This window comes from Falco peregrinus, chromosome Z, assembly GCF_023634155.1.
Source record: "Falco peregrinus isolate bFalPer1 chromosome Z, bFalPer1.pri, whole genome shotgun sequence".
NCBI classification, from domain to species: Eukaryota; Metazoa; Chordata; class Aves; order Falconiformes; family Falconidae; genus Falco; species Falco peregrinus.
In genome coordinates this window covers 75,653,998-75,669,174 of record NC_073739.1, presented here as the reverse complement: position 1 = coordinate 75,669,174, position 15,177 = coordinate 75,653,998, and the positions used below count along the sequence as shown (strand labels likewise).

The 15,177-nt window shown below is 43.2% G+C and overlaps 2 protein-coding genes across 5 annotated transcripts in view; one reads left to right on the top strand and one right to left on the bottom strand.

Annotated features, from left to right (window-relative positions):
- The window catches only part of KIF24 (kinesin family member 24), a 33,748-nt gene extending 25,637 nt beyond the window's left edge, over positions 1 to 8,111 (bottom strand). Inside the window, exons 1-2 of one of the 2 annotated variants that reach the window (XM_055790241.1) lie at positions 8,035 to 8,111; positions 2,665 to 3,292 (exon numbers count right to left, since the gene is read on the bottom strand). In XM_055790241.1, coding sequence (XP_055646216.1) covers positions 2,665 to 3,278 — 614 coding nt within the window. In that variant the 5' untranslated portion in view covers positions 3,279 to 3,292; positions 8,035 to 8,111. Of the gene's footprint in view, positions 1 to 2,664; positions 3,293 to 5,929; positions 6,075 to 8,034 lie in introns of those variants that run through there. The other variant, XM_005239472.3, reaches the window with a different exon arrangement.
- A 177-nt stretch (positions 8,112 to 8,288) lies between these two features.
- On the top strand, positions 8,289 to 14,703 carry NUDT2 (nudix hydrolase 2). Of its 3 annotated transcripts, none has more exons than XM_005239473.4 (3): positions 8,289 to 8,357; positions 9,747 to 9,902; positions 13,764 to 14,703. In XM_005239473.4, exons 2-3 carry the CDS (start codon positions 9,770 to 9,772, stop codon positions 14,075 to 14,077), a joined length of 447 nt encoding a protein of 148 aa, XP_005239530.1. In that variant the 5' UTR covers positions 8,289 to 8,357; positions 9,747 to 9,769; the 3' UTR covers positions 14,078 to 14,703. The 3 variants fall into 3 exon arrangements, with proteins under 3 accessions (XP_005239530.1, XP_055647251.1, XP_027645400.1); XM_055791276.1 differs by lacking the exon at positions 8,289 to 8,357 and adding an exon at positions 8,372 to 8,553; XM_027789599.2 differs by lacking the exon at positions 8,289 to 8,357 and adding an exon at positions 8,771 to 9,123.
- The last annotated feature ends 474 nt before the right edge of the window (positions 14,704 to 15,177 follow it).

Genomic DNA, 15,177 nt, shown 5'->3' with positions numbered 1-15,177 from the left:
TCATTAAAAATTATGTGGTTTCAGACCACAGGCAAAGTTATGCTCTTGTGTTTTGGCAAGTCTACTTCAGTTCCCTTCGACACGCCTCAGAAACATGAGTTCATTTCATGTTTCATTGATTAACCTGCTGTGTAAAGCATTTTGTGATGCAGCACCCAGAATATGCTTGACTTCAACCAAAATGCATTCAGTTTGGCTTCCCCTTTTTCAAGCTGTTTTCAGCCAAATGAGTAACGATTTTCAGCTTGGATTTGAATGTCAATTTATGAGAAAAAAATAATTTTGATCAAGCCCCAACTTGCCCAAAAGTAATGTTTCTGCCATGCTGTCCAAATGCCCTTCCAAAATCTCTTGATGTGGCAACTGAAAACTAACACATTTGTCTAGTAAACTAAAACCAAACCCACGAGCTACTCCATATCTCAGTACAACTATGATGTTGTTGTATCACTACCGTGGTGCTGAATGATTCCCCAGAAGCATACAACATGCAGATCATAGATCTCAAGATGCAGTCTGTGAAGACTACACACAAGTAATCTTTACTTGTAATTGGAGTCCCTTTAATTTTAGTACATCTTTCCATGCAGACCAGGATCAGGCCCTGTGTTTAGATGGAAAATTCTTTCCCCTGAAAAGAAAGGCAATGATACTTGAAATAAGATGCTTCATAAGCTAGTGTGAGCTTATGGATATCACTAGGCACAAATGTTGTCCAACAAATGATCAGAGGCTGTGAAGTTTAATTCTCATGTCAGAGGCTGGATTTGGTGACCTTCAGAACAAGCCCATTGTGCTCTAAGAGCCTGAAGGAGGAACGACTGATTTTAACATTTGGAGAACAGAAAAACTGAAGCCTTGTAGGCTCTGTTTACGAGAGAAAAGGCATAAATTCTTTCTAGTATAGAAACGCATTTAGATGAATATATTTTGTATGGGAACAGAATGAATTTTAATTCTATATGCTGAACCTGAAGTTTAGATTTTCTATTAATCTTTCTTAAGTAGAAACTGTGTTTTATATGAAAATTTTATTACCAGCAAAACAAAAAATCTTGACACAGATAATTAGAAACCTTATTAGGCAATAGGTTAGAAAATGACTATGCCTGTTACTGTCTGCTACTGTCAAAATCAAGCCATTTGCTGTGGGCAAGTGTGAAATATATTTAAAAGAGCTCTCTATCATTCTACCATCTGAAATCATGCCAGTGTTTTCCAGTGTTTCTCACAGATGAGACTAAATTAGCCTTTGCAGTGGTCAGATCACAAGGTGACTGGGAATGACGGATTCAGTGAAGGAGTTACCTTGCTAAACAGGAATCACAAACCCAAGCGTCAGCAGACAGGCCCAAGCCTGTAATGCACAACATGTACTCTGTGGCCAAAACAGGAGAAAGAGAAAACTCAGGCATGTCAGGAAGAGGATGCTGAAAGCCCACAAGATGAACTATAATGCTAAGCACAGAAGAATGTGCTTAGGAAAAAAGAGAACAAAGGAAGAAAGTGATAACAATGAAGAACATGGCTCTATGACAGGATTAAAATTCTTTAACTCCTCTAGCTGAGCCATGAGGTTATATTTTATCATTTTTTACTTGCCAGCACTGTGAATGCCCTGCCCTTTTAGTTGCACCCTGGCCCAACTTCTAGAGAAGACAGAGAATGTACTAAGATGCCATTATATGTAGGAGGTTAGTGAACTTCTCTGGAAGGTGGGGATGAATTTTTTCCCAGTAAAGGGGAGTTGTAAACCTCTGTCTTCCATGTCACAGTTTAAGTGCTCTAACTAATATGTCACCTGAGTATCTTCCCATTGTTGCAACAGCATCTATCCCTCCAGGCTACATGCATGCTTAATGGGAGTTGTAACTGACACTTGACTCCATGGATCCTCCCATACACCACAGCCTTCCCAGACCAAGCCCCAGCCTCACGCAGCTACATCTCCTCATCACATTTTAAAACAAAACTGCCATGATAGCATTGCAACAAGCTAGATGCTGGTAGTATGTGTGCAGAGCTGTATGTGCTCTACTGCTGAATCAGGAAAAAAGTATTCTGTGCTTTAACAATGTTGCCGGTGGATTTACCAGTGGTTCAAGATAACCATAGCCCCTTCTTACCAGAGGGAAAATTATGAAAGTTACAGACAATGTGCTTGGGGAGCAGCTGCAAGGCTTCCTTCTCATCACCGCTTCTATATTCCACCCCAGCTGTATTAATTCTGCTTGTTTTTAAAGCTCCAGTTCAGAAACGTCTTTATAAAAGAATATAGCCATTACAACTTGCCAAACTCATCAACAGACAATGCCATATTTTGGAAAAATAACATTTTGCAAGATCGTCTCATGGAAAGAATAAGAGAAAGAAAGATTGGCCAAGACACTAAGAAACAAATACTTCTACCCTGAAAGGCAATAAAGACTATTCTTAGACAACCTTGGTGACTAGCAGCTGGTGAAATTCAGCTGATTCCTTCTACCAGGCTTGGCAAGTTGCAAGTGCTTATTAATACCTCTCTTCTGTATAAGATTTTGCATTACTCTGTAGTGGTAGGGTTGCTTATTTGGAGGTGATAAAGACAGATTCTTCTCCACATTGAAGAAAGAATTAATTATGACTGATTTGAAATATAACGAAATAAAGGTGACTGATTATTACCTGATACAGGAATGAGGTAGTCCATAATTATATCCTGAAATGTGAGTTATTCTTTGTATGATAGGAGCTTCAGAATCCCCCAGGAGAGGAGCAATATCATCAGAAACAGTTGGACAGCTCAGGTCCTTTTTTGTGCATATTCCAGGAGTATTTACGTCTCTTCTAGTTAATGTGATCAGCTCTGGATCATGTGATTGAATGTGTCCCAACATTTCCCCTACACTGTTCTTCTCTTCATTGGCACTGAAGTCAGATGAACCATATGATTCAGATTCAGAGTCTTTAACTGTTCCATCATTTTCTTCAAAGAAGGACTCAAAACACAACTGTCTACGGGGACCTGATCTAGTCACCTGAGGCTGAATGAAGAGGCTGCTTGGTCGAAAATCTTGCTTGCTTAAATTTGCAATGTCTTCCTCTTGCGTAATTTTGATTATTCTTATGAGCTGAAAGAGTCGTTTGCGGTCATTCATGTCATGGACCCCCAGTTTGGTATAATCATTCATTGAAACTTTGGCAAGCTCATCAATCTTCTTAAGACCAAAGGCAGCAAAATGGGGATAGTATTTTTCAAGTTCTGCCTCACAAAGGCATTCATAAAGGCATGATGCCATCTTCAAGCTGAAGTCTACAAGAAATGAAAAAAAATAATATTGGAATCATATGAAACATCACATGTAACAAAGTTACTAATGAAAAAACCACACATTTCCTGATGCCATTACCTGCAGTTAGGCTAGAAGCTTAATTCCAAGTTTACAATGCACTAGACAGCCAGACACTACAGAACACAGCAATAACAACAGTAAACTAAACATGAAACAAATATTTTATATATGAAACTATATTTCAGAGTTACAGACAATACACAATGATGTGCAAGAAATGCACAGTGCAGTGTTACTTACTGTTGCAGAGTTCCCACACGCCTGATGTCTATTTGATGAATGCCGCGGCTACTGAAACCCTGTCCTCAAGCTACAGAATGTAAAATGCCTAATTTTAGACACTCAATTTAATATCAGGGCATGTGGTCTAATGTGGTTCAGCTATCCCTGGTTAACTAACCAAAGGAGAAGAAACTGCATTTGTCCTCACCTCAAGCTGAGCAATTAAGAACATTCACCTTATAGATGAACTACAGCAAAGTTGTAGTTCTGTTGTGTAACTTTCTCTTGTATGTCATGAATCTTGTGACAATTTCTAAGTGTACTTGACAGAATAACCAAAACATTATGTGAAATCTGAAACACAGAATTTCTCTAAATCTATATATGCTACTGGAACGCCATACTTGCATTCTTGGGAAACCCAAAAAAAGCAGCATGCATCACTGTAAGGTGTGCCAAAAAAACCCTCAACTCCTTCACTCAAGTCTCCCTAGCAATGCATTGTGCAGCTGTCTGCATCCAGATGGATTAATATGTGCAGATATTTTTACTTGCTCCATAAAATGGAAAAATGATAGCACTTCAAGTATCCATTGCCCACTGCTTTTGCTTCCCCAGATATGATAAATCTTTCTGGATCTAAGTGCTTTCAGGAGATAACTCCAGTGTCTCTCCATCCACGGAACTGCAACCTCACAACCTATGAAAACCAAACATTGACTAATGAAGGAGTAACAAATTAATTAACCATGGGGAAAAAAAATCAAGCAATCATCATGGTGATAGGTTCCAGCATTTCTAATTACTTTAAAACTCAAGAGCAGACAATTTTCTAAAAGATTTGGTCAGGTTCATACATGACAGAATTCAGGGGAAATAGCAGTTGTCAGTGAAACCCTTTTGGCATTTCAATTGGTAATGCTCTAAAAGGAATGCCTTTCTCCTTATTAAAATAATATCTTAATTTGTCCAAGACTGTAAAGTTTGTTGTGTTTGAAGACACTCTTTCTAAAACAGGCACATAGTTCTTCAAAATAAACTGGGTTTGTAGAGAAATAAGAGGAGTATTGGTAGGTTTTCAAGAATCCTAAATTTTTAATGATAATGCCACCTTCTGGCAAAAGAAAAAAGACAACTTTCTTTTTTTTCTTATAATAAATAACAGCCAGTATTCCCTCAGTTACTGTCAGGATCTAATTTTGTTTCTTCATCTGAGAACATTGTGTTCTGGGGCAGAAAAATGTAACATTCTTCAGTGTGGTAGTGTCATATCAAAGTCCAGGTCTCGTTCCCTGCAGAAGTATGGTGGCTTCACTGAAAACAGGATTGAGACAAAAGCCTAAGACTTCTTAAATAGTTGGATGTAACATATCCAAAAAAAGCGAATCAGAAAGGAGGTATAATTCTCCATGAGCACCCAGTTATAAGCTCAGGTAGTCTCAGGCCTAAGAAAAACCTCTCACTCAATCTGTATTACAACATTGCTTGTAATTCTTAGCTATTCAGTGTTTGCCCTTCTCATTTAGCTGGCAGAAAGACAGCTTCACTTTGAAATTTTCACCTTCTTCTCACATAAGGGACCACTTTGGCATTGACAAAAAGATGCTGAAGCTGGTCAGTGAAACAGTGAAGTCCGTGACAGTGCATCTTTACCTACTAATACACAAGAAGCTAGCATCAAGAGAGAAACAGTTAATGGTGATATACCTTACTACTGGAACACATGAGATGTTTGAAGGGGCCTATCAGCCCATCATCTTTATGTGGCAAACCAGAGCTCTCTACAGCTTACTTCTTATGCAAAGAAGCCTTACAAAGATCTTAAAAAGCTGCCAGATATCAGTAGTGAATAAGTACTTGTAAAAAAGCATTAGAATTTTATATAAAGGGACCAACTCAAAGCACAGAGTAAGATCACAGCCTATCATCAGAAAGCTCCTCCTTTTCAGTAATAGAGGGGTTTTTTCAAGGTCATAGAGCTGGGGAAAAAAATCAGGCATAAGTAGTAGAAATGAGTGTTACATTACATGTATTCTGAAAAAAATTAACACAAAATTATGCTCTAGGAGCTGATCCTCCATTTTAAAACACTTTTAATTATTAATTAGCTTTTACACAGACCATTTCATTCTCAATGCACTTTTCAAAGTGGGGAAAAGCCTGACCTTCAGAGATACTAACTTAGTGAGTCTCAGTTACTGTGCATAAAATAAATCACATAAAATCCCTACATAGACTATTTTGAGAATAAACCAGTGGTAGGCCACTATATCTTGATCCTTATTAATCTCTGATATATTAAAGATCTCAGTGCACTGTTCATTTTAATAACATTCACATACCCTGTTATCCCACTGTAGCTTACTCATATTTACCTGATAATTTTAGCTGACTGCTGATACTCCCGAGTGTCACCACCGAGACATGACACAAGTATCACTATATCCATACTTTAAACTGGGGAAATTAAGTCATCACAAAGTGAAGAAATCTTATGTGGCACACCTGAAAATACAAACTAATGCAACTATACACTTAATCATGCAAATAATCCAAGATAATTCTGAATCACAAACTCTAGTCTGATCATTAAATAATTGTATTAGGCACAATTTTCAAGGGCATCTGTTCAACATAGTACTTGTTAATCAGTGTACAAAACCTACAGAGCACCTTGTTTACCTGCCTAACATTTTGTGTTATGCAATATAAATACCTTATAAAAACAAAAGTTAAGAAATTACAAAATTTGTAAATGCACATAGCAGGTAGGTATGTTTCCTCTCCTGACCACAACTGTAGCGGTGTATTGTACTCATTACTTGTGACCACATATACCCCAAACAGACAGGCTCTGTCTGTGCCAAAGTGTTTGCTGTTTTTGAAGTGCAAAAAGCAGAAGACCAGAATGAAGCCAATCTGGCCATCACACAACAGAGAAAAGGGTGATTTATTAACTCACACCATCAGTCATCCACCTTTATTTCTTATTCATCTGAACATCAAGCTCCTTTTTAACTGTGATACAAAGCCAAATCTGACTTAGCCCTCCAGAAGTGAATGGCTAATTTGCTCTTCCACAGCACCACACAAAATGGATTACCTTTCATCCTTCTGAACTTGTTCTTCAGAAACTAGGGTATGCCTGTGAAGAACGGGGTCAGGGTGTGGCTGCACTTTTATAAACACAAGACCCGTAATAAGAGATCATTTGTACTGTAACATGAATTCATAATTTTAGTTTAATGCAGTAGGCACGCATCTATGAAACGGCATTTGATGTTGCAGCAGATCCCTTTGTAAGATCATAGGATTACACTCCGCAACTCCCTGTGCACGTACACAACATGGTATTAAACATTCTGTTGCTCATTGGACTAAGTGTTGTAGCAGCCTGTTTTGAAGGAACAAAGTTGAATACTAGCAATAGATAACCACTTAAAGTTTCAGTGTAGTAAATGTAATTGGAGAGGAGGGAATACTTTTAATGTTAAATGACAACTATTTTACAGTTGGACCACGATGCAGGGCTTCTCCCTGTAGCAACACCCTTACTTCTTTTGCTACTAACACAGTTGGTTACTAAAACTACAATTAATTTCATTCCTCTTTGAAACAGACTTAAAACCAACAACAAAATGTTGGGGTTCTTTTTGTTTTCCAACAGTATTTTTCAATTGGCAAGAGAGTGCTATTTTTTATAATCATTCCTTCATACTAAGTATAGTCTGGTGACCTCAGCAGAAGAGACTCCATCCTACAGCTGATCCCAGACAACTGCTTAAAACAACAGCTGCATGGAAATGGGAAGTGTCTAATATTCAACCACACGCTAAAAAAACAATCTGAGTTATATTGGGATGCTGATTATTTGAAAATTGTGCCCGAGCTTCTCCTGCCTGTAAAATTTACCAAATAGCTTTCAAAATTTATTTTATAATTGTGTCAAAACAAACCACCACGCATCTGGAATTACACTGTATGACTGAGGAGGGGGGCATAGTTACTGAATTTAGCCCCGCAGGGATTTAGAGCTTCCCTCACTGAATTTAGTCCCAGACCGAGGAACTTTTTAGCTTCACCGCCTGGAAGAAGGGGTGTAGGGCTGAGGCAGGGGCCTCACACCCTGCCAGCTGCCAGGCCGCTCCTGCAGCAGCCGCTGCCTCTCCCCTGCCACCCGCGGTGTGCCAGTTCTCCTCTCATCTTTCCCTGCGCTATTCCACTAGCAGCTTTTTCCTCTCCCTTCCCCGCACACACCAGAGCCGGGCGGGGCCCGAAGGAGGGGGGCAGCCCAGCATACCTCGCCGCAGCCAGCTCGGAATCTACGGGGGACAGGGCTGAGGGATGCCGCAGCGCTGCCCCACCACTCGGGGCAGGTGATGGCCCCGGGACAACCCCCCCTCGCCCACCACCACCACCCCGGCGCGGCCGACCCCTCCGCCTCCCGGCTGGCACCCCCGCAGCCGCCACAACCACTCACCGGCCGCGGCGCCGCTCGGCAGCAGCGACTAGGCCGCGTCTCCATAGCAACAACGCTTTTCCCGCTTCAAACGCTCGCGCGCAGTCTCACACCGTCAGCCAGCGAATAGGAAGACGGAGAGCCGCGGATGGGGCGTGTCCCGACGGGAGAAACCAATCCGAGATCTTCGCAGCCGGAGGAGGCGGAGCCTAGAGAAAGGTGGGAGGGGGAGGGAGTAGGGAGCGAGAGGGGGGGAGCTACGGCCCGCGCCTGCGCCTCTGCGATTGGTTGAGGCTGCCTGCGGTCGGGCGGCGCTCCGCCTACTCCTCGGACCGGAAGCAAAGGTGAGGGTGAGGGTGACCCGGGCCCGGCTCCGCGCCCGGCTCCTGCCGTGTCCCGGTGCGCGCCGGGGCTGTCCCGCTGCTATGGCAACGGCCGGGGGAGCTCTGCCCCCACCCCCCACCCCGGGCCTGGCGCCCCGGTGCCCGCCCCGGCGGGGCCCTGCCCGCTCCGAGCGGCCTGGCAGCCCCCGGGGACACGGTGGGCCGCGCTCTGCGGGCGGGCGGGCGGGAGGGAGGGGAGCGGGGCCGCGGCGTGCCTGGTGGCGGCGGGGGCCAACCCCGGAGGGGTTTATCCTTCCCGGCGCTGGGCGCCGAGCGCGGCGCTCCCCGGGGCTCCCGGGAGGTGGTGCTGGTCTCCCGCCTCGGGCGGGCTCGGCTCTGCTCGGGGCGGGGGGGGGGGCGGGGCGGGCGGGGCGGGCGGGGGGTTTATCTTTCTTAGTAGTTGGTGGCGGTTAAAGAGCGGTGAACCGTGAGAGCTGAACGCCGGGCTGGCGCTCGGTTGGTGGTGAAGCACCCTGTGCTGTCATTTCCCAGGCTGGCAGCTGGAGATGTCCCAGTACCTCACTGGACATCCCAGGGAAAAACGGTGTTGTGTAAATTTATTACTGAGATGCATGGCTCTATCAAAATGCCAGGCGTTGCCTGGAACCGGGAATTGCTGCATTCTTTAACATGTATTTCTCATCTCCATCGCTTTCTCTCTTTTCCCGTGTAGGACCCATTGTCCTGGCTGTGTAGCTTATTGATTACAATATTTGTCACTTAAGAGGTGTGTGCCTTTCTAGTGAAATTTAAACACTGAACACGTGTGCCAAGAAGCTTTTAGTTCTGCCATGTTTTTTAGTTCTGCTCATTCCTGGTCCAGACAGCCGAGAGCCTGTCCTTTGTCATTCATTTTCTCAGCTCTGCGGCTGGCATCTTGAGGAGTTCTGTGCTGCAGGGGATCTGTCTTGGGCAATTATTTCTGTATGCTGCTTCCAGTAATGCTGGGATAGTATCTTTGTGCAGGGCCTTTCAATATTTGAAGTGTAAAGCTCCAGAGTGTTAGTTGGTGGGTTTCCTTTAATTTTATTTAACTTTTTCCTCCCTATGGTGTGGTTTGTAGTATATCATCAGCGGAGAAATGTCGGGCAGGTTACATTTCATGCTTCTTGATAAGTTTTTTTTAAAGTTTTGATATAGGTTGTGATTTCCTTGTTTTAAAAGGAAAGGACTCCCATTTTTTTGCAATTAAAAGATTGTTAATAAGATGCAATTTAATTATGTATTAGCTGCAAAGGGATGGACAGCTCTTAGTATGTGCTGAGATACATTTGCTGGCTAAATACAACTAGTCTGTTTCAGCTCCATGTTGTATGCTGTTCCTGCTTGATCTTTTGTGCTTTTCCACAGCTCTTTGTGCAGTTAAGAGGGGCATGGCAGTGAGAGCTTGTGGCTTGATCATCTACAGGAGGCTGCAGTCAGGACCATCTTCTAAGGTCACTGATGGTATTGAATACCTCCTCCTTCAGACATCCTATGGGACCCACCACTGGACCCCACCCAAAGGTGATATTTGTTCTAATAACACACTTTAGGGTTGTTTGTGTTGGGAGTGGGTGAGATTACAGACTGAACTTTGGCTGAATGCTGCTAAGGTCAGCTTAGAGGGGCAGTTAATCAGTTGACAGTGGCCACTGATTATGCTGTTTGTGCAGCTGAGTGGGTTGTTTTGTGGCCAAAATTATTTGCAAGTTGTGATTGTATAAACTATTGGACGTAACTGATTGGGGTTGGGGGGTGGTCACCAAATCGTGCTCCACAGGTATCTGATGTTTCTGGCAGGCACTGAGAAGACAACTGAAATTAGGTAGCTAGAGAAATTTTTACCTTCTCACTCAGGCCTGACCCTCCACCAGATACTGCTGTTGCCAATGCATGGTTGTTTGACCTTCATATAATCAGAGAGGAATCAGTTTGCAGTGCAACATTAGAAAGCAAACTGAAATCTGTGCCGATTTGCTTCAAAACACCTTTCTTAGAAGATGCAGGAGTTTCTTTAAGTTCAGGAGTCCTTTGATGAAGAGTGTGTACCTAATGCAGCAGAGGTGAGAAGGACAGCTAGGAGAAGTAACCTCATCAGCTATGTTCACCTAAGCCATCCTTGCTCATCAATGAGGCTCCAAAGACAACAAGCTCAGTGCCCCCAGACATATAGCAGCACCTTATCTGTAAGGACACATGGCAGAGCCAGTGTTTGGTAGTACGCAGTTGCAGTCCTGGTACCAGGAAAAGTGCAGCACAGAAATACTTCAGGTTCCTTGTGGGTCTTCTTACACCCTCTTTTTACCTGCTGAGATTTCTTCCTGCTAGTTTTTACTTCTTGTTTCACAAAATGCAGTGCTCTTAAAGCATAGTGCAGGAGCGGTTTGTAAACAGGAATTTGCAGATTGGGAAAAAAACCCAACTTGTAACGGTATCAACTATGCTCCCCTGTTAAGGGAAAGAACAAAACTTTCCAAACATCCCCCTTTGTCCACTTGACCAAAAGCCTAAGGGAGTAGAGTTTGCAACCTACTGCAAATCTAAAAAACACATGCTGGGACATGATTGGTTGTTGTGAGAGGAGAGACCCATATGAAAAGATTCACTGGAATACAGTAGTTCTGGACAAGTGATTGAAATGACTTGTAAGCATTGCAGTAGGGAGTGAAATAACTTGTAGGCATACATTTATGCACTCAGAATCATAGAATTATCAAATGGGTCGGGTTGGGCTGGGAGGGACCCTCAGAGGTCGCCGGGCCCAACCCGCCAGCAAGGGGCAGGGCCGTCTCAAGTAGAGGAGGTTCTGAGAGCCCCGTCCAGGTCCAGGCTGACCTGGGAGGTTTCCAGGGACGGGGCGCGCCCCACCTCTGTGGGCAACGTGTTGCAGCGTTTTGCCTCCCGGTTGGTCGCAGCGTGTTGCCTTCCTTGTAGGGAGCGTGAGCCGCCCCTCGTTTGGTTTGAAGCCAGTCCCCGCTGTGGTGTGGCTGCAGGCCCTTTGACCAAGTCGGTGGCCATTGTTCTGGTGAGCCCTCTGGAAGTGCTGAAAAGCCACAGCAAGGTCTCTGTGGAGCCTTCTCCAGGTGTCTCCCAGCAGACTAAGCTGTTCCTTGTAGGAGATGTGTTAATCCTTATCATCATGTTTGTGACCCTCCTCTGGACTCCCAACAGTTGTGTCTTTTCTGTGCTAAGGGCTCCAGAGCTGGATGCAGTCCTCCAGGTGGGGTCTCGCTGGAGCAGAGTAGAGGGGCAGAATCACCTCCCTCAACGTATTTTTTTAAGGTTTAATAGATCGAAAGCTACATATCAAAGCCATAATCTGATGGCAGCTTTTAATAGCTCAGTACAGATTCGGGGACAATGAATGAAGGGGAGCTATAACGTTATATATTCTCTGCAATATGAGTCATCTTCAAAGGAAGTCTCAGGTTGTGTCGTGCAATAACATAACTTGTATATGATGCACACATAGATTTAATGTGGCAAGAAGCCAAAATGAGAAGTTGTAATTTCTCTCCAAGACCACACAAAAGACAATTTACTACTATAGCTGTACATTGGTATTTTAGAATTTGCCCAAGCAGCTGCAACCCTTATGGGATTAAACTGGATTTGTTTGTATCCCCCCACGTGAGCTTCATCAGGCTCACTTCTGCTCCTAGAACTGTGACTTTGCACTAGCTGGGGCTGTTGGGGAGGGCATGCAGGTTTCGTTTTCTTCCTCGTATTGGAACTGCATTAGTGCAAACAGCTGGTAGGGTCTGGAAGCTGTGGCAGTCCTTTTTCTACCAAGTAGGTACACTATACTGCACAAAGCTGGAAACTTACTGAGCTTATACTTGTGCTTATCAACAGCAAGGTGAGGTGATTGCCTTTCACTTTGCTGGAGAGCAGGAGGATGCACTGGTGTCCTTTGAGCTGAAATTGAACCTTGGCCCTCCAGCTGTATTGCTACTTCAACTCATTGCACATTTGGTGACAATGGATCATGACTGTCCTAAAAAAATAGTGGTTACTTACTGTTCATGGATGTTCTGTGGGCATTTGCTGTGGGTACTGTAAAAGTAAGCCAGCTATGCAAGGCCAAGGGGATTAAGTTTTCCAACTGTTAGTCCCAGCTATGGAAATACATACTTTGTCAAAAAGGAGACAGCTTGACTTGCACTGCTGAGATTCAGGGAGAAAATATTTTTACTTAAAGCCTCAGTCTGTTTGATCTCAAATATCCAAGGTGTCAAGTGCAACATCAAATGCTGTTTTCTGTGCAGTTGCCGCTTGAAATGGAACTGTATATTACATTTGAGATGATGTCACATTATAAGAGGTGTTTAAGCTTCTGATATGCAAAGAAGTGAGTGAAGCCTGTTGGGAAAGCAAAATGAGCTTCCCATATACTCCAGTTCTAGTACTAAAGGGTGGCTTTGTGTACCAAGCCCTGAGGAAAGATTGATCTCTATGATGAAATTACGGCTATTTGCAGCCAGCTACATAGAAAATAAAGTGACATCAGGGGCAAAAGAAAGCTAACTTTTTTTTTCCTCTTGAAGACTCCCAACTCCTGCTATGTTGCTTTTTTGAGATCTTGCCTGGCTTGTTCTATTTATGTTCTTGTCTGCAGCTTTCATGAGAAAACCAAATCTGACATTTCTCAACAAAAGTACAAACAGCTGTGGATGTGTTATATTTATCTGTTGTTTGTAATGGCAATGTAAAATAAATAATGTGTCCTAGAAGAACTACGCATCTGGTGAAAGGAGTGGCTTTTAGGCTTGCTGCATTTCAGAGGGGAATATAGGAAAGAAATAAAAATACCCCTAACTGCCTAACTGAAAACCCACCCTTTAAATAGCATTTATTGGTGCCTGGTCCCATTGCTTCTGAGCTGTTTTGCGGAGTTGAGCCTTAAGCTCCTGTTGGGGGAAAGGGCTGAGGAAGAACTAACACTCTTGCAGATGAGTAGTGTCCTCCCTAACTAGATAAAGGAAAAACACTGATGAGTCACTCAGTCCTCAGTATGATCTAAGGTGTAACATTACATCTAGAGGAACTAGATGGTCCTTAAGGTCCCTTCCAACGCAAGCCATTCTGTGATTATGGGTGCAGAGTGTTCCAGAAGAGGAGAGGAGGAAGAAAAGATGCCTGGTGCTGACAGGCCACTGGGAGTTTCAGAAGATGTGGGGTAAACAGTGATCCTAAAAGCCACAAGAGAAAGATAAATTAAGACTTGAAAGTTGGAAAAGCAATCTCTGGTCTCCAATTTCAGTTTGCTTCTGTATGAGCTACAGTGTACTCTCATCTCTGTCTCCCAATGTTTCCCAGTTCTCAACTGAATAAACAAAATTTGAGTCTCCTTCCTAGAGACTTACTTTTTCACCTTCTTGACAGGCCATGTGGACCCAGGAGAGGATGACCTGCAGACAGCCTTCCGGGAGACGCAGGAAGAGGCTGGTCTTCAGGCCAGTCAGCTCACCCTCATAGAAGGGTACAAGAAAGAACTGCACTATCCTGTCCGTGGCAAACCGAAGACTGTCACTTACTGGCTGGCGGAAATGAAGGACTGTAACACAGAAATCAAGCTCTCGGAGGAGCACCAGGCTTTCCAGTGGCTGAGGCTAGAGGATGCCTGCAGATTTGCAGAATATGAGGACATGCAAGCAATGCTGAAAGAAGTGCATCAGTTTCTCTGTTCCAAAGAGTAAATGCTTTTGTGAAGGAAAAGGGGAACTTCTGAAGAACATGGCCTGCTTTTATTATTTTTTTTTTAACCAAGGGACGAACTACATGCCTGCAAAAATACACTTTTCTTTTTTAAATCCATACAAAATCAGTGAAGATACTTGAAGCTTTTAAAGAGCTTGTGCTTTTGTCTCCCCTAGCTAATGCAAAAAAACATGGTTTGATTGAACTGTGAGCCAGAGATGTCTGAATTGAAACTCATAGCTAACGAAGACTTCCTCTGTCCCTGTCTCCTTTTCTTTTTCCTTTTTCTTTTTTTTCCTTGAAGTGCTGAACAGCTACGCACCTTTTTGAAAAATCAAACACTTGACATTTCTGGATTTGCTGATGTAGAGCTACAGAATTGAGAAAATGAGCATATGGGGATTTTAAATAACAAAGTATTTATTACAGAAGTTGCACCTTGCATTTCAAATGGGGAAGCTGTAGTTCTGTTCCCAGCTCTTCCACTGATACACTGTGTTACTTGTTAGATCATTTCAGGTCTTGTTTGTTTGTATCATGGATTTATGTACATCACTAATATACTGTTATGAAAACATTTTCCATCCAAAGAGTCTTAGTAAACAGTTGCCATATAGTATTTAAATGGTAAACTTGAAGCTCTTTTTTTGCTTGTTTATTTTCTTTTTAGCTCTTTAACAGACACCTTAGCTATACATTTGTTCAGGGGGGTGGGAAAGGGAAATCTATCTGACTAATACAGCATTTTCTGCACAGAATATCTTAAGCTGATGTGCAATCTTGCATCTATTGGATAACATATGTGTTTCTGTGGCTTCAGCCCACACCCATGTGCAGGCAGCAGGGCCGTGTGTACTGCCAGTGCTGTGCTGTAGATACGCTGTATGATTGCAGAAGCCTGCAGTGGTACCAGTGAGCCCCACCTGCATCAGCTTTCTTGTGGAGACCTCTTGTGATGGACATTAGTCGATGGCACTTAGTGGGAGCTGAGGTACGATTAGGCATGTTTTCATAATAATGGTTCATAACCTTTCAGATGTTTTGGTACATAAAACACAAAAAAAAAATAGTGATGGCATTATTAAAATTTTTAGGGGAG

Excerpts from the sequence above, each read along its gene's own strand:
- NUDT2 (XM_055791276.1), top strand. The coding sequence starts at position 8,439 with ATGGCAACGGCCGGGGGAGCTCTGCCCCCACCCCCCACCCCGGGCCTG. Across the intron at positions 8,554-9,746 it reads TGGCAGCCCCCGGGGACACG|CTCTTTGTGCAGTTAAGAGG; the intron begins GTGGGCCGCGCT and ends GCTTTTCCACAG. Across the intron at positions 9,903-13,763 it reads CCACTGGACCCCACCCAAAG|GCCATGTGGACCCAGGAGAG; the intron begins GTGATATTTGTT and ends CCTTCTTGACAG.